This window comes from Patagioenas fasciata, chromosome 3 (assembly GCF_037038585.1).
Source record: "Patagioenas fasciata isolate bPatFas1 chromosome 3, bPatFas1.hap1, whole genome shotgun sequence".
In the NCBI taxonomy this organism is placed as follows: domain Eukaryota; kingdom Metazoa; phylum Chordata; class Aves; order Columbiformes; family Columbidae; genus Patagioenas; species Patagioenas fasciata.
In genome coordinates, this window is record NC_092522.1 from 35,391,608 (window position 1) to 35,414,013 (window position 22,406).

Consider the following 22,406-nt stretch of genomic DNA (forward strand, 5'->3'; position numbering starts at 1 on the left):
CAAAACATATTTGTGGTCACAATCAACACTTCACTGGCAATACTAGTAGAAAACAAAACCAACATTATTCTATATGATCTATATATCAAACCAGATGGGTACCATCTCTGGTATTATTTAAATAGTTTCTATTCTGATTCATATTTGTAGACTGGTCGTGACATTGCCATTTTAATTCATATTAAATCAGGACAAGACTAAACATATAAACCAATGAGAGTCAGACACACTAAAACAATTAGATAAACAGGAGAAACTTTGGCATGGCAATTGAAAACAGCAGAAGCAAAGAAAAAAAAAATGTAAGATGGAAAAACAGTCTCTGGATAGTCACAACAGAAACAGTTTTTCACTCTAACTAAAGAGAATAAGACCACAGTCCAAATACTGGAAAACTGTGTTTATTAGAATGTTCAAAATTTGAAGTCTTTGTGTTCTGTGGACCTCTTTCCTTCCTCAGGTTGCTTAATTTTCTGTAGGGAGTAGAACTAAAAGCTCTGCTTCCAGTCCCCTGTTGTAATAACCATAGTTAATAGTTATTACAAGTAGTAAACCAATTGACTGAAAGCATTCAGCAAGAGAAGAAAGACATGGCAGAGAAAGCATTGAGCTACAAAGTACTGTGTTGCCAGAGCAGACTGGACAGTGGTGACAAACGCACATCTGGAATTAACATCCCAGAATAGTCTGATGGATACATCAAATCACGTTAATGAACTAAGCATAATCTCTGCTTTTGCAAAATGGCAAAGGTATCTCAGTTAGTGAGATTCTACATCTTCCTCTGACATCTCTAGCGGTGGTTATTGTCAGCTGAAGTGCTGAAGTAAATGGCTCATTTGCTTATTGGAAGTGTCCATGATCCAAAGCTATCTCTGTACTTTCTTTTTTAAAGTGCAATATTTGGGACAATAATTTCAGACTTCTTTTTTGGTGGCAGTATGGAAAGGAATTTTCTTATTTTCATTTGAGTGAGCAGGGAAAGGCTCACATATGACTTCATTTTCTTCTTTGCTTTGTTTCCAGGTCTTTCACATGTTCTCTTTTCCACCATTTCTTACGCATGCACAGTGATCAAGATTTAATGTTCTTTCTTGCTTTAATGTTTTTTTGTGCTCTTCAGCTTCTCCTAGCAGCAAAGTGTTCTAGAATCCTTCAAATCCATTTCATTTGTGTTTTTGTTTTTATCTGTAATGCTTCCCCTGCAGCAGCCACTCCTCATTCTAGTCAATCTGCCATTGCCAGCAGCATGGGAAAGCACAACTGTGAAGGAATACAAGCTTAGTCCAGTTGAGGAAATTAATCTTTTGGATCCAGAGAAAGGCAGCAAGGCATGAGAGAATGTGTCATCTGTGAATTGTTTAGTTTATGTAATAGTGAAAAATCTGGGCTTGATTTCAGAGCCTGTACTATTCCCTTGTCTTCTCTGACCTAGCAAAGTTTGGGTGTATAGTAAACATGAGATGCACAGGCTTGGTGTTTTGTTGTTCTGCCCTGCTTTTAAAGGACCTAAATGTGATTTAGAGAAACACCCCTTTACCTTCCTTCTCTTACTTGGAAGGAAAAAAGCTGTATCTTGGGGGCCCAAAATGAAAAATGGAATAAAAATCAAGTTGATGAAATCCTTAGTAATGGAATTCAGTAAGAAAATTGTGTTCTGTTTATATACAGCTTTTGAATATCTGGAGTGGTCCAGACACTGTTCATCTGATGTGGGGCATGATCCAAGCTCACTCATGTAAAAAGAAGCTTTCCACTGCTGTAAACTGTCATTAAATTGCCATTCCTCCCCAAAATTTGAGTGATCATTTTATTTTAGCATGAGACACAGTTTAATGTTTTTGTGGGTTAAAAGTATTCGGTGTTCTACTCCAGGCCTGAAAAGCATCCAACAAAGTTCTTCTAATAAAAAATGACAAAATATTGAAAAGGGAAAAAGGAGGGAAAATGTCTGGTTGAGTGTTTCTTGAATAACTAGGGCAAGGCCACTAATGACTTTTTTAACCCATTACAAGAGCTGCATTTGCAACCAAGGTTATGAACCCCAAGTGAGAGACAGTGCCCCATTGATCCCAGCTGGCACTTGCTGAAAGAAACTCTTGTTTGTGCGACAGAGGATGCTGTGGGTCCTCTCTGAGAAGGACTGGTGGTGCTAGAACACCTGCTCAACACTTGTCTTTGGCTCCTATCCATGAAAACTTTTTTTTTTTTTCCACACTCCTTAATAAATGGAAATGGGGAAATTTAAAAAGTCTTGGGAAATACAAATGTGAAACTGCTCACACAGTGTCTTTTAACTTTAGTGTAACTAAAATGTTGCTTTCTAGATTCTATTTAATTTAAACCTCCCTACCCTTTCATTTGGTGTCTTCTTTTTGTGTGCTAAGCTACTGTGTACTGTGATTGGGCACTGTCTTTCCTTCCATAAGCAGTTACATTTCAGCAATAACTAATATGACTCTTGTTTTTCAGACTTGTTTATCTAGTTCAGTTTTAATAGTATGTATTTAGTAGTGCTTTTGAGCTAAAGAATAGCCCTTGTGGTCATACAGTCAGGCCTGGACAACACAAATGCTGTACCTGAAGTAATTTTTTTGGCTTCCCAGTAACCAAGAGGTAGCAGTACTTGTCCTGCTATGCATTTGGAAAACATTTTGAAGTCAGAGGAAGGGAAGAAAGGCACTTTGCTTTGTAAAAAGATAGGTTGAGATAAACGGGAGGGAAACCACAATCCTAACAGTGAGAGCTCCCCAGCTTTCCAGAGCCCTCCTGTTTCTTTGCTTCTCTTTCTGCCAGCTCTGCATGCCTGCTTGCTTTCTGCAGTTTCCTTACATGGCTGGATGGCAAGGCTCGGGGAAGAGCTCTGGCTTAGTCCTGCTATCTTCTCCCAGCACTAGCATTTTGGAAGGTACAGCACCCAGTAAGTCCTCCGTTGCCTCCTCCTTCCCATGAATGAGTTTCCCAGCTGTCTCCTTCTGTTCCTACCAGCTGCAGTGTCTGGTCTGTTTAAGTTTGTAAATTGCTTTGAGATCCTTCAAGATGAAAGGTTCTACTTAAGTGAGATCATTATCGCCTTCTACATTTCTCCACTCCCTGTTCTCATCTCCACTTGGGGTCCCACACAGGACTCAGCATTCCCAGCTCACAGCCACACAAAGCTTACACACAAATTTCAGCCTCCCATCCTTCAGTTGTTTGACGCCTCTCAGAGTACTTCAGAGCTGAAGGTTAAATATATATATTTTCCTGAGCCAATGCCAAAACACTTAGCACTTGCCACACTGAGATCGTACTTCTGCGTTTGTGTCTGACTTCATGTTATTTTGTGTGTTTCAAGAGACTGTATAGTTCTCTTCCTCCCACTTCTGAAGTACTTACTCATTCTAGGAAGCATTCCAGCTACGATGTTGTTCTGTGATCCTACACTATATTCTTGTAGCCATACTTTGTTCATGTTCTTGTGGTTTAAATGTAAGCCTGTCAGGGCAGGGATTTCACTCCCGTCTGGTGTAGTGGAGTTACAGAATGGAACCCTGACAGGAGCTCAGAGGGTTTCCTCTGTTCAAGGACTCAGAGGCAGTAATACAGTATTTGGACAGGAGAACCTCTCTTCTGTTCAGCTGCATGTCTAGATGTAGCCTTCATCTTCCATATTTCACTGACTAGTAAAAGAGTTTATTCATCGTATAGTATCTATGTGTGTTTATTCCCAATGTCATTCACATTCCAGTGAAATTTCCCTCTTTCCTATGCAAGTGAGGTCATCTTAAACCTGTGTTTATGATACTGCAGTCATTTCCATGGCAGTAGACTATGATATCATCAGTGGAGGATTATGCCTTTCCTATGTATGTTGGCAATTAAAAATTATGGTTTGTGAGATAAAACTAGTGTGTACCAAGTTTTTAGGTTTAGTCCATATGAGGCAGGGAAACTATTGCTTAATTCGCTAGAGAGTTCACTTAGGTAATGGAGCAAATGAATCCAGAAGCATTTTGATCCTAGCAGGTGATAAGTTTTTGGGGGTATATTTTCCTAACGAGAGAAGAAAATCAGCTACTCCATCTTGTGTTTTCTCGCCTGGCAAAGAACACTTGTCTGAAACACCCTAGTACTCCTTATTGGTTTGTTATTCAGAGGTACTTAAATGCTTGACTTAAAGTAGCACAATTTTCTACTCTCATTAGACTGGCATTTTTCCCCTTTGGAGGTCAGTAAGCTATTACACACTACCCACAAAAGTAAAACAATGTGCTTATCAGTCTTTTAATCTTTTTAATGGGTGCTCTATTTGCCAGCTATCAGTAGCTGAATCTCTTTGTTGAACCTTCCTAAGTATGTACATACTTTCTCATGGGTTGGTGACAGCAGAGGTCAGAATTATTGTATGTCGGTTTTGCAGACTGAGATTACTAATGTAAAACTTATTTACCAGTTCTCCAATACCAATGTCAGGAGTAAGGGTTTTGTGTTCATTTCTGCTGCAGAAAGGTGTCATTTTGTCTCAGCAGTGCACTATAGCATATGGCCATTCCTTCACATTGTAACATCCCACTTTACAGATGGCACAACTGTTGCCTTTTGCTTTCTCTTGAATTCTTAGATATCTATGCAGTTTCAAATAAATAGCAGGCAAAAGTAATACACTGGGCATTGGCATTGTCAGTACTTCAGGGTATTCCTTGGGCTTCTGCTGTATCCCAATGATACAGATTGAATATTATGCTGTGTTATGAATATATGTATTTTTTTTGCCTCAATGAATCATCTTTTACCAGATAACTCCCACAATTTGTTATTGTTTTGGTTAATGTCCCTGCTATTATTGGAAATTATTTTTTAATATTTAAAATAGCTCTTGCATTTTCAGTCTGGAGGTGTTTGCCATACAAGATTCACTACAGTCAACGTGGAAATTGTCTAAAGGAACTCCTTTGAAAATATTTGTCAGAATAAGCAGTTGTTAGGCACCATATTTCAACACCCAACACTGAGAATATTGTACCTTCTCCCCCTTTATGAGCCACAGAATTATACGATTAATAGTTTTGTTCTGTCTTGTTAATGAATTACTTGCTAGCTGTGCTGTTAATGGAAATAACCATTTTCCTAGATGCATTTCTAAACATAAATATCTTTGGGTGAATTTTAGTACTTGTGACAGTGAAAAGCTGCTGGCACAAATCAAAAGCTGTAATAAAAATCGTACAGGGTCAACAGTAAGAAATTTGTGTAAAAACACTGGGCAGGCATATGTATGATGCTGCCTCTAGGAGCTGTCTGAGCTGTTCTTTCCGTCGAAGCTTACCAGTAAGGTTTTGTTTGCTTGTTTTATATGGCCCCAGTTGTTAGCCCCTATATCAAGCTGCGGTAAATTATTTGATGCTGACCTCTCTGGTTCCTTTCAGGCTTAGTATCATATACCTGGAGCCTGAAGAAAATATAGAGTGATTTTTCACTAGTATATTGCCTAAGTAGGTGCAGCTTTATAGAACATGTTGATCTTTGTGATAACTAATTATAAAATAAGAAGGTGGTAATGTTCCTGCATATGTCAGTTGTGTGCTCTCTTCTGGGTTTTATTATTTCTTCTTTCCATTTGTGACTTAAGTAATTTTTTTCTATTTTTTTCCTGTACTAGATGAATAGCATGTCATCCCAGAACCATCTATGATTACCCTTACTTGCCTTCACCTCTTCTTGTTACCTTTCTACACCATGTTCTTAGAGTGCACTTCTTTTCTGTATTGCTCTTTTCCTGACTCTCGTCTTTCAAAAACTAATTTTTGGTTCCAAAGCATCATAACTCCCTGTAGCTAATTTATTCCATCCATCATTTGCTATACTTCCTATCCTCTCTCAAATCCCTGTTTATACAAAATGCATAAACCTTGATAGTATAAACAGAAAAACTAAAAAAACATGTTGGTCAGAGCTGAAAATAAAGGATGGGAAGGAACAGGAAAGGCAGATCAAGTTCAGTACTCATGTGGACAGACAGGCATTTTCCATGTTTTCAACTGTAATGGGAATGTGAATATCCCTTACTTCTTCTAATTGTCTGATCCTGGTAGTATTATTCATTGTGAATACCCTGTTAGTATTGCTCAATCTTTTAAAAATGTTGGGGTTTTTTTTGTTTTGTTTTGTTTTCCCTAGAAAGAACAAAGTAAAAAAGAAAAAAGACCTGTTGGAAAAAGCAGTTGATGGTTTTGCTGGAGCTTATAGCACTCCAAATAGAGGTGGGAAAAATGAGCAGGTTTTTCTTCAGTTTTTATTCCCTGTTGATCGTAAAATGCTGAACATTAATGAAGACACAGGAGTTGTGCATTGACAGGCATCATAAGTCAGGGTTATATGCAATTACACCTTTCTGATACTTAGGGATCTACCTTTCCCAAGAGAGCTTAAATTGTGAAAAAGGTAAAGGTCCTTACCTAGAGGAGATTCCTGCCTGTCATGGCACAGTTAACCTTGGCCAGCAAAGCCCTAGCACCCCCCCACACCCTGCATCTTCTCATCTTTGCCCCCAAGCCTTAATGTTATTGTAATCCAAGATTTCAGTAGATGCCTTTATGATTAGAGTGAACTTTAGATAAAGCCTTTTTTTTAAATTGGCAAATCAAAGGTAATATAGTCGCGAAGTAAAAACTTGTCTCGTGAAGGCACTGCAAATTTAGCCTTGAAGTGGTCAGGCAGTTTTACTGGATGAGGGTTCCAAGTCCCTTCCAACTGAACTATTCTTCTATTCTATTCTATTCTATTCTATTCTATTCTATTCTATTCTATTCTATTCTATTCTATTCTATTCTATTCTATTCTATTCTATTCCATTCCATTCCATTCCATTCCATTCCATTCCATTCCATTCCATTCCAGTGTCCCATCATAATAAGTTTAAATACATTGATTATCTTCATTATCTATGATACATTAGTAAGTATGTGCAAACTAAGTATTGCTTTGATTATACTTTTCGTTTGTGACCCATATGGATTCTGTAGGAAGCACTGTGCTTACAAACTTGATGAAAATATACTTGTCAGAATTATTGTCCTGTATATGAGCTTTTAGAGCAACATCTTATTGAAGAAAATTATTAATATTTTGACTGCACTGTACTTCATCTTTATGAATATGTAGTGGGAACACATCTATGATGTGTTATCATAGTTTATAAAGCTTAATATGCTTGTGTGTAAAACGCCAGTACTTAAGGGCTTGGGGGGGGTTCCTTTTTCATTTTTTACCTGGAAAAGTCTGATGACACCATTTGTCAGGAGATCACTAGGTACCCTATTTTCTGCATGATAGGAGAGCAGAAGCACAGATTACTTTGTTGATTTACTGGTATATAAAAAATCGTGATGACAAGAACAAGGACCCTATAGCCTATCCACTCAACCATATTATTTCCACTCTGTTCATCGTTTTTTGATGAATCCTTTCTTTAAGAGGTAAAAATTAATGTTCATGTATGTCTTGTGTATCTTAATCTGTCCTTGGGCATGTAAAGATCACTCTTTGCTTGGGTTGCCAAGGTTGTTTCGTTTTGTGTTGATTTTTCTGCTTTATCTCTGCTACTTCGTCATGATATAATGTTCTGTTTGGCATAGGAACTGTAGCCAACCTTCTTCGGTCCTGGGTGAGCACAGCATGTTTCAGAGACAGTCTTTTCCAACATTGCCATCAGATTGCCTTGAAAATAGTTATGTAACTGCAGTTCCAAAAATAATGTAATCGAGAGACATCAATGAAGAACAACGTGGGAGGCAAAAAAAGTTAGAGAGTAGTAATTTTGAAAATTTTCACAATCTTTACTAAATAGAAAACAGATGTTTGGTAAGAATGATGGGGTGTTTGCTGAGACTTGAGTATCTGAAGATAAACTCATATTTGTTTGGGGCTTTTTAATCTCTTTAGAATCTCAAAGTCAGAATTAAACATTCCACACATTAGGAATTAATGAACGTTGTGCCCACCTTTTCCCAAAATTTAACTGCTAGTGATGTGAGGAAATGTTATAGGTTCGTTGTTCCATGAGAAGGCTTCCTACTTTTGGCAATTAGTTAAATAAATAATTTCTTTGTGTTGAAGGTTTCATACTCCTAACATAATTTAGGAATTTTGATCTCTTGGTGATATTGTCATTTCACTGCAGTGCAGTACAGTGCACTACTGTAAATACTCCAGGACATTCATCTGGATGCCTTCCTACTTGTTGCATCTTTTAATATCTAGGAGGATAAAATTTGTTTCTGTGTGAAGGTCAACACAAATGTTTGTTGAAGTTCTTGAAGAGCTGTGGACATCTGTTCTCCTTCTAGAAGTTACAAATTTCAGTCTTTTAAAATTGAGATTGTGACTGCACATACAAGAAGATACCACGCTTGTGACCCTCCTACCTGTAGTCAAAGCCATTCAATTTGTTTTCTCCCTTGCCAGAGATTTTTGCCAGTTGTTTTGGTTCAGCTGTTTACCCATTCAGTAATGAGATCTACAAAGCAGTTTGTCTTTTAAAAAATACATATAATTGTGTTTCATAAAATACAAATTTCCTCTGATGGCAAAACAGATTAAAGAGATTCCTCCTGCTCTGCACCAATTCATCATTCATCATTGTTTGTGTTATGGTGGCAAATTGTATATCATGTAAGATCAAAGAGGTTTGAAAAATACACTGAATGGATGATGGGGTAAAGCTTTTACATATCACTCTGCCACTGTGCCAGTACTGTCCTGCAAAGGGACTGCTCCTTAAACATCAATTATTTTGCCTGGTACCAGTTTGGGTAGTGTATCTGCACTTCTCATTACTGTGGGCTGGAGAGAAAACCCAGACCATCAAACATTCAAGAAATAACCAATTACTTGAATTGTCTAAAAAGTTAAATTTTTTAAATAAAAACTTGTCATTTTCAGGGATATGAGGGGAAGAAAAAAAAAATTCTGTATGATTTCTGATTGTTTCTTAACAATTTTGTCAGTCATTAAAGATCTGAAGTGTGACTAAGAACTGGATAGCTCCGTATTTAAACCAAGCTGTAGTTAACTAAATTCCTGAGGTACTCTCTTTATAAATCCTGAACATTTTCTACCTTCCAGTAAGAGGTTTTAGTGGATTACTAAAAGGGAAGAAAGCATAAATGAATCAAGAACATGAGATTTTGAAAAGAATTGTGGTCTGTCTCCATGATGTGCATGCTTTCCCATAGCACATGTTTAAATCTTCAAAAATTAAGCTAGACAAAGCAGTCCACGGCTAAACCAAAACATCAAGCCATATCCAAAAGAGGTCTGAGATTTTTTCACCACAACATTGTGTTCATATTCCTAGTTAGAGGCAAGAACTGTCCTCTCCTTTGTTTTTATTCAGTTCTGAGAATCATGAAAGCCCAGTACATTATATGTATTATACTAGACAGTGGCTAGTTACACCTACTATAATGTCACAGGGATTTTCCCCATTCTAGGGAATTCCCAGGAGGTGAGAAAGAGCCAGTTCGGTTCAGTGATTCAAAGAGAACAGAATCAAAGCTAAATTCTAGGCCTGTATGTTCCTTTTTATTAAGACACTTTCACCTGCAGTATTTCTGCTACTCTTTTGATACCCCTGATGATCTTCACCTTTCTTCAGAAGAAAAAATATCTGAATGTTTCTTTTGATACTGTGTAGGTGACAGTCATCTTAGATAATGTGATATCTAATCTAACATATAAATTCTCTTTCCCTCTGAGTTGCCTGATGGGAATATTCTTTTTCCTTTTTTTTTTTTTGAGAAAAATGTTTATGTTCTTTTCTATTTTCCTTTCTCATGCACATGTCATTACCCAGAAACATACTGGCATTTTATGCTTTACTTCAGTATGTCTGATGAGCTAAGTATACTCTACTACTTAATTAAACCTTACTTGCACAGCATTCAGTGTTTTCAACATACAAAGTCATCTCAAATGAAAGTTTCAGCATTGCTCTTAGGGCAGAGACACTCCTGCTCCTCCCTTCACTCTGCTTCTCAGTCCTGCAGGTTCAGGCCCACCCTGGCTGCTCCACAGCAGGTTGGATCAATTTGCTGATCCAAATTAAAGTAACCCTTGGAACAAAATTAGTTTGAATTAAAAAGCTCCGCGAGCAATAAAAGCGACGGAAGAGAAAGAGCAGAAAAATACTGCTGAGGAGAGGGCATGGGTTTACATCAGCTTAAGCTAACGGTGACAATATGCCTTTATAATACTTTCATGTGTTGAAGACAATGAACAGACACTGGTTAGGTGTCAAGAATCTGAAGCAAAGCATGATTAATTTCAGGATTAATTGATGCAAATGCCACTAATATACATCTCTCCCTTTCCCCTCTTTCTTCAGACTTTCTATCTCTGAATGTGATCTAGTCACTGCTTAGATGGGAACTTTTTCAAGAAAACCCAGAATACCAGGGAAGGGGGCATTAATGACTCAGTAAGTTGCACTTTCACCTCTGATTCAGTGCTTCAACACAGTAGTAAAGGGTTCTGTTCTGTTTCTAATGCCATCCTTCCGAAGGGATGTCTGTCTGAAAATACAAATGCTAATCAGCTCTAGCTTTTAAGGGAACTTGTGGCACACACTTACTGGAAGAGAGGGTTGAAATTATTGCAATGGTGAATTCCTTATGTGTGTACTTTTATTCATCCCAAACCTCTGAAAGTGAGTGTAAGATTGTTTATTTCCCATGGACAAATGTAAGCAGCACTGCTGTGCACTTTACATTTAAATATTGTTTTGTAAAATCTCAGCTGAAATTCTGAGTGATTATATTCATTTTTGTTTAAAGTCCAAAGTATTTCAGAATGCTTCAGTATGAACTTTCCCTTATGAATATTATTCAGTAGTATGGAGCACAATTTTCAAAACATTATATAATAATATTATTTCCCATCTAACAATTTTATGGTGATTTTCAAGTTTAGTTTCTGGTTGTTTATAAGACACGAGAGCTCAAGATACTTTGTACCATTTATCCTCTCAAAGCTGAGCAGAATTGGTCTCGTAAGCCAAGAGTATTCTGTTGGATAGCAACTTAAATTAGGTTTTTCAGGTCAGTGTTTTCAAATTACATCAAAGTTGTAAATGGCTTTTTGTAAAACATTTTATGTAACAATTCTGAAAGCCTGTGTGACAGTTTTTCTGATTAACTTATTTAGCCTAGTTTTGGAGTAACATTAGCTGTTTCATCACTTTTAGGCTATTTTGAGTATTCTTTGTGGCACCATCAGTAAGCCAAGAATTTATAGGGTTCCTTAATCATACAGATTACTCATCATTGCCTGCTCATAACAGAAGCCTGAAATGCTCATTAAAATTGTCTGATGTGAATCAAAAGTTAGTATAGTTGCAGAATTAAATGACAAGAGAATAGAAAAGAAAAAAAAAGGAATACCGGTTTCAGTAAAAGTGAAACCTCCAGGCTTATATGTATAGATCTGTACTCTGAACTTGTTTAATATGTAAAATAAAAATTGGCTTCTGGAGTGGCAAATTGGTCTGAAAGGATTGACGCTCCTGCCTGAAATGTAATAAGGTGGGGTTTGTGTTTACAGTGAGCTACGGGAGCTTATTGCATGTTCTTGCCTAGTCTGTTAGCCTATTTTTAAAATTCGTTAATTATAAATCACTGTTCCAACTTGATCCTTTGCCTTGTACCTTTCCACCAAAACAATAAAAAAGGTCATTTCCACATCTTCAACAAGCTGTTTGATTCCCACAGGCAGTTGTTGTGCCATGCTGCTTGGAACAGTGAGACCCAGATTCACATCTCAGCAAGCCTGTTTTTTCACCAATGCAATTATCGATGCTTCCATTGGAGCTGCATGTTGATGCCAACATAACCAGGAGAAAAATTAAGTCGTGGTCTGGTCATTGTTAAAACAAGAATGTGTATAGTTGGGCGTATTTCTTGAAAATGCATATGAACTCAGAGCAGTGCTATTAGCAGATGTCTGCTGGGATGTTGCAATTGTTAATCTTTGTCTAAAAATATATTTGCTTTTTGGGGAAACATATTCTATTTACAATAAGCTATAATCACTGAAAAACACCCTGAGGAAGGAAAATGAATTCAGACTTGATACCATTTTCATACTGCAGAATTTAAATAAGACAGTGTGAGCTAGTGGGTTGAGCTGGTCTCTATTTTTGGTTTTGCCACTGGCTTCTTGGCTGACCCAAGGCACAAAAAGGCAAAAAGAGTTGCCTAAGTTTCACACCCACAAAAGAAGAATAATGACGTCATTCTGCTTTTTAGCATGTTGTGAGATCTGTGGATGAAAGAAATTATACAAGGGCTGCAACTACTATTTCTTACCAAGGCTGAGTGACACAACTATTCTTTACTGAATGGCACATAATTTTAGAAGTGTGAGTGCAGTACCATGGCACTGGCTGAATAGGAGCTTCCTCGCCTGAGTTTTGTGGCCTTCATTCTCTGGTCCACAACCATCACTACTTTGGCTTCCAGTGTTGAAAATAGCAATAAATTATAGATGTTACCATTAATAAACATTATTTACCTACACTCACTACACCTTGTTCCCTGAAATCTTGCAGTTACTCGTTGTTGTAAACAACCTACCAGATGCTGCTGTGGGCAAACAGTTTTAACTTAGCAGGCCTTTACATATATATATATATATATGTATATATATATATATATTTTTTTTTTTTTTTGCTTGAAAGTTCTTAAACATTTCCCAACAGAATGTTCCCACCTCTGCCTCTCTGGAAACAAAATGAGTGTCATTAGCTGTGTGTGTGAGCCTTCTGGAGTTTCTCTGTGGTCACTCCCACAAAATAAACCTGCTGGCTGGGTACCAGACCCTCACACTAAAATATGGGGTGCTCTGTTAGCAAGCATCTCTACTTAGAGTCTGAATCTCTACCTGCATCTCTCTGGAAACCGTAACTACTGATGAAGCACAGACCTGTAGCAACTCCTTCAAAGCAAAAATCTTAATTTCTGGGAGTTCAGGACTTGTTTGGCTTCGCTAGCTTAATTTTAGGTTTTCTTGTTTTTCTAATGATTCTAAACCTTTGGACTGATGAGTGCTGGATGATGGATTGAAAATGACTAGGAAAAAAAAGTTTGTTTTTCCTGAGAATTTTCAGTAAATCTGGCTGTGGCCTGTCGTGAATTCCATAAGATTTCACAAACACCAATGTGCCCCAGAACTTGCAGCATACACTCAGAAAGTAATATACATGTATTCTTCATATGCTTTTCAAAAAGCACTCTACAGTGGTTTGCTAGTGCAGAAGCGTGTCAACTTTTTTCTCAATTGGAGGGCTGACAATTTTGAAGCTATAGTAAGATTTCTTGGTAAAATGATGTTATAAATTGACAAACAGAGCTGATGTTAATCTCTTGCTCGTTGGGGCAGATTGCTCTGTGTGCTCTCCTTCCCCACTCTCCCTTTCTTTCCTGCAGACTTTAGCAAAGCTGTCGCAACTCACTGTCAGTGACTGAATGAGTTGCTAGTACCTTGTCGGAGGCCTTCCCTCCACATGTTGTGAACTTGTTCAAAGCTTAAGAGGTAGAAGGAATTCCATTTTTATTCCTTGTGCTTGGAATATATGGCTTGAGGAGACATACATTTTGACAATCTGAGTGTTGTGATTGTAGCTTTGAGTTATGGATTTTAATAGAAGTGGCAAAAGTAAGCTGGCCTTTTGCGTTCGGACAAGTTATTCCACATAGTCTTGGTGGTGTCTTTTCTTCCTTTCAACTTTTACTGGAGAGAGCAAAGCATTGGGTAGGATTAACAAAATTACAGATTTGTTTTGTTTTTTCCAAAATGGAAATTAAACCAGAATACACTCCTGATGGGTCTCCGCTTCTATTAGTGCATCTGGTTCTGGGCATTCATCCCCAGAAGGATGTAAATGTAACTGGAGTGGATTCAAGAAACAACAAAATGCTGAGAAGTTGTAAAGCTTGATTTGTAAGAGGAAAACTTAAAAAAGAAAAAAGATAAATATGTACAGTGTGCCTGAGTGACAGCAGAGGGGAGCAAGGTTTTGATAATGATCTATGATTTTGAGGGGTGTGACCACCAACAAAGTGAAAAATTACTTAGGGTGGTTCAAGAAGGTATAATTAGATGTAGTGAAATTAAATGAACAATATGTAAACTTGAGCTGTATGTTACAGTAAAGCAATATGAGCAGTGAGACCTATAGATTTATTATTTATCTGTATGGAGTCAGCACTGGGGAATCCCAGTTAGGGATCAAGTGCTTCTTTTTCTGTAGAAACATAAAACACGAACAAAGAAATGCAATCCCTTTCTTGAGTAATAAATAAGAAGCTTGACTGGGTGGCATGTAAGGAATAAATCTAAACTGGTGGGATATGGAGTAGAGACCCTAAAAGATCTTTTGAGTCTTTTTCAGTCTTACTGACTGGCTGTTGGACCATTTAGGATTATAAGAATGTAACTCTTTATTTTGAAGATACTTGTTATTTTCAGTCACTAATGTATGTAAATATTGTTTTAAACTGGAATAGCCTTACTACACGATTGCCAAGAGCTGGTGAAACTATACTTGGACATAAGTTTTTCATTGGTTTTGGTGGGAAAGGAGCCAACCAATGTGTCCAGTCTGCTCGACTTGGGGCCAAGACCTCACTGATCTGCAAGGTAAGCACTGATTGCACTTGGATTACAGCTGAACTAAATGTTCATGCAAATTCCAGTAAACCTTGAGGTGACTTACAGAAAAGTTGTTTTGTTTTAATCCCTTTCTAATTCCTTTTTTTTTTTTTCTTTTTTGTTATTGCAGCTATAAATTTAAGCACGAAGGAGGCTGTTTTAAGAACACTGCCAGAAACAAAGACTAGTTGGCTAGAGATCTGGCAGAAATTGCATATAAAGAAGGATTGCAAAACTCAGATTGATGTACCATGGGAAAGAGAATTAGAAAGAATTTGATATGTTCAAAATTCAAGTAATCTTGATTAGCCCATCTTTTTTATGTTTCCCACTGTTACAACAATCAGGGCTTGATGACATTCAGGTGCTAGGCACTATAGTCAATCTGAAATTTACTTAGTAGGTGATTAAAAATCAGATGCTGACAAGCCAGTAGCAAATTTGAGAAGGATTATAAAACTTTGTGCTTCAGGGGTTAAATCATTATCTCATTACTTGTGATTAGGATGAGACATTCACATTCAAATTCTAGAACTTTTGCGTGCTTTGGGATTTTTTTGCCCACTTTTCTGAAACATCTGGTATACAGCAGTTCTGAAAACTGGCTCACAGGCCATCAGGCTGATTCAGCTTGGCAGATGCTATATTTTTACAATGCTTTTCTTTTATTTTTGTCATTAAACATTATAAGTTTTGAGTGATCATTACTAAGGTTAGGATCAAAGTTTCTCTCCCTGTAGTTGTCTATTCTGTGCTAACTGTAGATGAAACTTAAACTTGGCTGGACATGTTTTGTTATTGCCATAGTTGTGGAGGATGCTAGATTTGTTGGATCATTGTCTGTCAGGGATTTCTGGAGAAGTACTGGAAACATCTCAAGGAAGCCTTTCTCACTGGTTTTCCAATCCAATATTTAGGCTAAAGAATTATAGCTATAAATCTAAATCACGCCTAAAAGCATTTCTGTGGATCATTATCACTAGTTGTTCTACAGTGTGGGATTTTTTTTTTATATTGGCAATATTTGTGCTTCTGTAATATTGTATATTTGATCATCTTTGCATTCAAGAATGATTAGATTCAAGTACAAGATGAACTGGGAATGAATTCGCTGCTAACATTTCCTGCTAAATGTTAAAGAGTTTTTTTCCACTGAAAGTGTGAATTTTGTTTCATTTTTTAATGGTCTAGCTTTTGCTTAGTGCATACATGTTTCTGGAAACATTTGCATTCCTAACAAAATTTAGCAGTTACTATTATTTCTAATCAATTTCCAAAGCCATATTTATGTTATTTCAATGAAACCTAGTCTTCCTTCTTTCTAATGTGTATATATTAGAGAAAAGAAACAACAGAGTATTACTGTAATATATATAAGTGATAGAATTTTGTACTTTTTAATTTTGAAATCTGTATTTACTTTTTAAATTAAAAATTCACTTTATAGCCTCACAAAATAGTCTCATCTCATAGCAGTACAGTCTTACATCTGCATAGGTCAGTAGTAAATTTTCTTGCTGAATAAACTAAGAAGTGTCAGTCAATAATGAACCATTACAATTTAATTATTTCTACTTTAACAAGTCATCTTAAGTATTCAGTGGTTCTTAAAGCCAGATTGCCCCTCACACACGCAGTCTGTGCTCAGCACATGCTTATATTTGAGTCATAATTCCAGCATTTTCAATCTAGTGCAGGTGCAACAATAGCTTCTACAATCTGAAGTTCCAGGAATGGAATCAGTGTTAATACCAAAGGAACATTCTGCTGGAGTCTTGCGTCCTCTTATGAGGACTGTAATTCAGAGGATCTTCCACAAGAATACAAGTAGACCTCTCAGATCAGGGGACAAGGCATTTTTCATACCTCAGAGCTTTAGAACACAGAAGAGAGACGGCAACTGTCTGGTGTGGGTTTGAGAGAGGGACTTCTAGGGTGAGTTACAGTTACGACAAGAGATGCCACAGAACACTATGGATTTGTCTTAAACTTCCCTCCTCAGTTTGCTCAGTACAGTAAAACAATGTATGGATGGAATAGTTGCCACTTCAACAAAACAAGATAACTGTTCAGAGAAATGTAAGGGATTACAGTCAGGGAATTAAAGGATCTGGGCAAATAAATTAGTTGCTTGTATTCATACAAGAACCCTGTTGCAGAACTGAAAAATGCACAGTGGTCTTGAGAGATTCCAAACCCCTCAAACTATTTTTTTTTGTTGTTTTATTTTCATAGTGGCTGTTACAAAAAAAAAAAAAAAAACAACAAAAAAAAACAACCAAAAATCTCTTAAACCTCCTAGATTAAGATGGTGAAGGGATGTTAGTCCGCAAGATGTTGTGTGCACTGAAAAAAAGTCCTGTTTTACTTCTGACAGACAATTTTAAGTGATCCTCACTGGACGTTGATGTCACTGGCCTGATATTGCATATACTAAATTTTACTTAAGCCCTAGCTGCAGTGCTTTATTACTATGCTATGTAGTCTCTCTTTAGATTATCTGAAAGCCAAATTTAAGTGCTGTAAGCCTGAACTTTATTGTTAAGAACATAGCTATACCTCAGGTGTAGCCCAAAATATTATGGATAACTTCCATTGTTTTTTTGTTTTGTATTACTGTCTTCTACTTGTCTTTAGTACCTGTTTAATTCCTTAATGAAGAAACGCTCTCAACAACAACAAAAAAATGCGTATAGAACAGATTAAACAAACAGTTGTCAAGAGGTACATGGTTTTGTTGTAATTAATTTTCATGTACAGATGAGTTTGATTCTCTAAGCTCCTAGAATTTTAGCTGCTATGATGCCAGCCAGCTCCCCTAGCTCCACATGGAAAACATGCTAGTAAGCAGGGAAAACCCGAATTGAAAAATACTGATGTAATTCCACTCATTCTAATATGCAAACTATGTGACCATAATGCTTGTACAAACAGCTATGGTTGTTAAGAACTCAAGAAAGAAGAAAAGCTATTTCAGCACATGCAACGTTCTGTGGTCAGCAGACTTCAGACATTTATTTTGCTGTTTACCCAATAGTCCATCTAGCAGGGTCTGACCAAAAGCAGGAAATATTTAAAACAATGTTCTATAATTCAACATGGTCAGTAAATATGCCTTTATTCTAAAACAAGTCTGATGCCCAGTACTCTGTCTTCCTTGGGGGTAAAGCCTGAATGGAAGGATAAGCCCTTCAAATGCACTAGGATTAACTGGGTTGGGTGCTGATAAACTAACATGGAAAAAAGTTCCCAGAGGAAAAGGACCTCCATGGAGACCTCTCTAAGGGCGTCCCCCCAGCATTGAGGTGTCTCACTGTGAGCAAAAGTACCACGGCTCGTCTCAGTTGTTATGACAGTTGAACAATAAGGAATGCCTGTCTGTCAGTTGTGTAGGACCCAAGGCTGAAAGGAAGGAAGTTTCAGTTGAGCTTTTGCAAAATTGTTACGAAATATTTTGTTGCTGAAATAACTGAGCAAGTTCTGAGATTTGTTGTAGGAGCTTTGCAGCAGTGATGGAGGGAGAAGGTGATACAATCAGGAGGAATGCATTCCAGTAGTATAGTACAACTGACAGGCTGCAGAGGTGAGCACGACTCAGGCTCAAATTGCAGATGGCTGCAGTCATCCAGCCTAAAGCAGTTGGAAAATGCAGCTCCTGACAACCCGCCCTGTCTGGCAAACTGGGAGTAGTCAGAGATACAAAAATATTCTAATATGAAAACAATGAATAACAGAGTGACCAAACTAAATGTTGTTAGGGTTTTTTTTCCATGTACTAGAGGGATGTTCTGTCTGGTTAGATTGTTTTGACCTAAATTCCTGTCCTCCTTTGGTAAAAGACTGGGACCATCCCTGTTATTGCTTTAGAAAAATCCCTTATAGATGTTGTAGGGAATGAAAGTGTGTTTTGAAACATGATCATGCAATAGAATATGTGAGGGGAAAGATTAACCATCCATGGCACCTTAAATTTTAGAATTCTGCATCGCACGGTTTGATTGTTGTGATCACTAACTAGCATTTGGGCCTCATCCGAGCTTTCTAAAGGACTGAGCTCGTAAACAGACACATTTCTAACTGCAGGCAGTGGAGGCAGCTGCTTTGTGCTTCCCGTAGCTCAAATACACCAGTAGCTATGTAGTGCTGTTTTATGAGAAGATGGATCATTAGTTAGGTCTCCTCCTGTAACTTCTTCATTGTTTAGATGGTGACCAGGATCTTGATTTGGCTTCTAATCTGAAAGATGTTTGGGTTTTTTTGTCTTGCAAAATATACTTCCTGTAGCATTGGTCAGTCTTTGATAGTGCTCAGATACACAACATACTCTTGGAAGTGGGAGCACACACTATGCATGCTGAAGACTTAGACTAAAAGTGATGAATTGAAAGCTGTGTTGGCCTTATACATTTATTTTAAATGCTATTTTGGCAGTAAGCAAGTTATACCACTTTTTGTTTCCATATACCTTATCTCCTTTTTTTCAGCTTGTGTAATCATAGAATCATAGAAACAAAAAATGGTTTGGGTTGGAAGGGATCTTAAAGATCATCCAGTTCCAACCCCACCACCACGGGCAGGGACACCTTCCACTAGACCAGGTTGCTCAAAGCCCCATCCAGCCTGGCCTTGAACACCTCCAGGGATGGGCCATCCACAGCTTCTCTGGGCAGCCTGTTCCAGGGCCTCACCACCCTCACAGTGAAGAATTTCATCCTTATATCAAACCTAATTCTACCCTCTTTCAGTGTAAAGCCATTACCCCATGTCCTATCTCTACATGCCCTTGTAAAAAGTCCCTCTCCAGCTTCCTTGTGGGTCTCCTTTAGGTACTGGCAGGCTGCTACAAGGTCTGCCCGGAGCCTTCTCTTCTCCAGGCTGAACAACCTCAACTCTCTCAGCCTGTCTCCCTAGGAGAGGTGCTCCAGCCCTCTGATCATCATCATGGCCTCTTCTTGCCCCTCTCCATCAGGTCCATGTCCTTCTTATGTTGGGGGCCCCAGAGCTGGATGCAGAACTCCAGGTGGGGTCTCACCAGAGCAGAGGAGCAGAATCACCTTCCTCAAACGGCTGGTCACGCTCCTTTTGATGCGGCTGAGGGTACCATCGGCCTTTTGGGCTGCGAGCGCATATTGCCAGGTCATGTGAAGCTTCTCAGCTCTCATGTAACAAAAAGAAATGTTTATTAGTCTGAATAAACAGCAAGCAGAGTTCTATTCAGCTGAAAAGATTAGTGGAGCTGAAATTACAAGTTCTTTAACTTACTGTTAGAAAAACAATAGCACATAGCTTGACTCCCTAACTCAACTTGATCTACTGTTGCTGGATAAAGCAAATAAAAAATGTTTAATTTGTAAACAGTACATTTACTACTGAGATTTATAGAAATCAGCAATGCCTTATTTATTGTCACTTTCTAGCCCGTAACCGCAGTTTGATGTTTTTCCACCAGGGAAACTTGAGGTAGAAAATTCAAAATACAAACTGCAATTACAAAGGACACCAGATTTGCTCTAAATGCCTTCAGTTGAAAGCTGAATAATTCAATACACTTACAGATTTTACAGTCCCCAGAAAGCTTCAGTGTCAAGGGAACACAGTGGTTGTAAGAGAATGAAACTTGAATATAGCGAGATGGGTGTAGGGGGAAGTTTTGTAACAGAGGAAGAGAAAACTGCAGAACAGTATTCCTATTGTTTATTAATACATTTTATTATCATTTATTAGTTTTTTATTCATTTATTAATAATGCAAAGTGCTGCAAAACAGAAAATGTTGTATTCAAATCACATGCGAGCATCTTGTTTTCTAAAAATGGTCTAGCTATCCTCTCACCTTTCTGTAGAGAAAATCTATCCTTTTATCTTTTGTATAGGTTGGGAAGGATTCCTTTGGCAATGATTATGTTGAAAATTTGAAGAAGAATGGTATTTCTACAGGTAAAATTCTACTTTAAAGAAACCTTTTGTTTTCTTTTTTCTCATTTTATTGCCTTATTAGATATGTTTTACCATTCATAACTATGAATAATTGTTTTGACACTGCTGGCAGGAAGGAATGAGTAGGGGTGAAAATACAGGGACTTCTGAAATCGGCTGTACAACTAAAAATAAAATGTAATGTTATTACCTCTAAATCTCTGATGATTACATCAGTGCAAGTCACCTGAAGATAACTTACTGTTATGCAATTGTTTAGGCTGGCATTAATGATGGTAATGCCTGGTGAGAAATTGAAAAATCCAGTCTGATTATTCATTCTCAGCCTCATGTTGGGAGGGGAAGGATAGAGTGGAAATGCATTTGTCAGCTCAGTACATTTCACCTCTGTTTTGTGAAATGACATACACAGTCATTTTAGAGACTAGAGCCGATGTTTGTTAACACACATACACACAAAAATTAATCTTAAAAGGCTTTTGGGAAAAGGGAAAATTCACAATTTTGGAGTATCTTTGCACCTTTGTAACCCTAATTCTCTCTCTTGTGTAAAAGTATTATTGTGTGCTGCTTAATTACATGAGCACATTTTTGTCTACATGAATCTTGTCTCCTTCAGGATGGACAAGGATGGACAGATGCAATCACTAAGTGGCAATTCAATATTCTGTTTGTCTTTTATGTTTCATGTGCAGCCACAACCTTCATTTACTGCATTATTCAAATCCTGTTTTAAAGACAGAACTATCGTAATTTTGTAGGCTTTTCTATTATGCTTATCAGTATAGCATCTGAATATTTCACAAGTGTATATACAGGTTTATTCATTGCATATCTTCCAACTTATGCAAGGATACCATAAAACCAGTGTCTGTTAGTGTACAGTTCTAAATCTCCCCAAAGCATGCCGACATCATGAATAAGGTCTTTGATCGTGTAAATAAAACTATTATAATGCATAGCACCTGATGAAAAGGTGTATTCCACAAGGAATCTTAAATCTCATGTTTTGTGATTTAAAAGATTGACCTTGCAATCTTAACATAAATTTTTAAGTAGTCTTTCTAGCAGCAGAAGAGAAGTGCAGGAAAAATAATCATATTGTACAACATTGTACAACATTGATACCTAGACAGATCAGTTGATGGGTCCAAGGTACCAATTTCTGCTGATTGAGTGAAAAATATCTCAGAATGGTGCTAGATTATCACCCCCTACATTGATCATCCCTGGAGAAAGACAGGATGTACTGCTGGTGAGGCTGGTCTGGGATCCCAGCTTGCATTCCAAGATTTGTAGGCAAGCGTGATTCAGTGTGCACAGACCATTTTGTTTAGTACTGTTTTATTTCAGTCCCTGGCTTTTCATCTCAGCTTGGTCCTTGTCTAGTCTACCTCTGTTGTTAAGCATACTGGAAGAAAATCATTGCCTTAATGCCAGTGCTGCCAATTTTCATCTCCTGGATCCTTGTCATATTGCTTCTTTGTTTATGTCACTCTTCTATTTCTTAACATACCACCTTACCCCTTTTCTTTCCAACTCCGATCTATTTAATAATTTTCTCCTTTTCTTGTCTTCCACAAGCTGTCAGCTACCAGTGCTGCTCACACCTTTTAGACCTTCACTGATGCATTACTCCCTCTCCCACATTTGAACTGGACAGCTTGCTTCTCATACTGCTTATTTTCTGCAGGAAGAGCATTGAGAACAGAGAACAAGACCAGTTCTCTGCTTTCAATTCCAGTGTGCAGACCTAGATCACGGTGAAAAGAAGCTACAATT

The 22,406-nt window shown here is 37.6% G+C and overlaps 1 protein-coding gene across 3 annotated transcripts in view; it reads left to right on the forward strand.

The window, feature by feature from the left end:
- Positions 1-22,406, forward strand: part of RBKS (ribokinase) — a 70,293-nt gene that overhangs the window by 3,550 nt on the left and 44,337 nt on the right. Inside the window, exons 1-4 of one of the 3 annotated variants that reach the window (XM_065833293.2) lie at positions 10,384-10,459; positions 11,748-11,890; positions 14,544-14,676; positions 20,561-20,624. In XM_065833293.2, coding sequence (XP_065689365.2) covers positions 11,820-11,890; positions 14,544-14,676; positions 20,561-20,624 — 268 coding nt within the window. In that variant the 5' untranslated portion in view covers positions 10,384-10,459; positions 11,748-11,819. Of the gene's footprint in view, positions 1-10,366; positions 10,460-11,747; positions 11,891-14,543; positions 14,677-20,560; positions 20,625-22,406 lie in introns of those variants that run through there. The other 2 variants (XM_065833294.2, XM_065833295.2) reach the window with 2 other exon arrangements.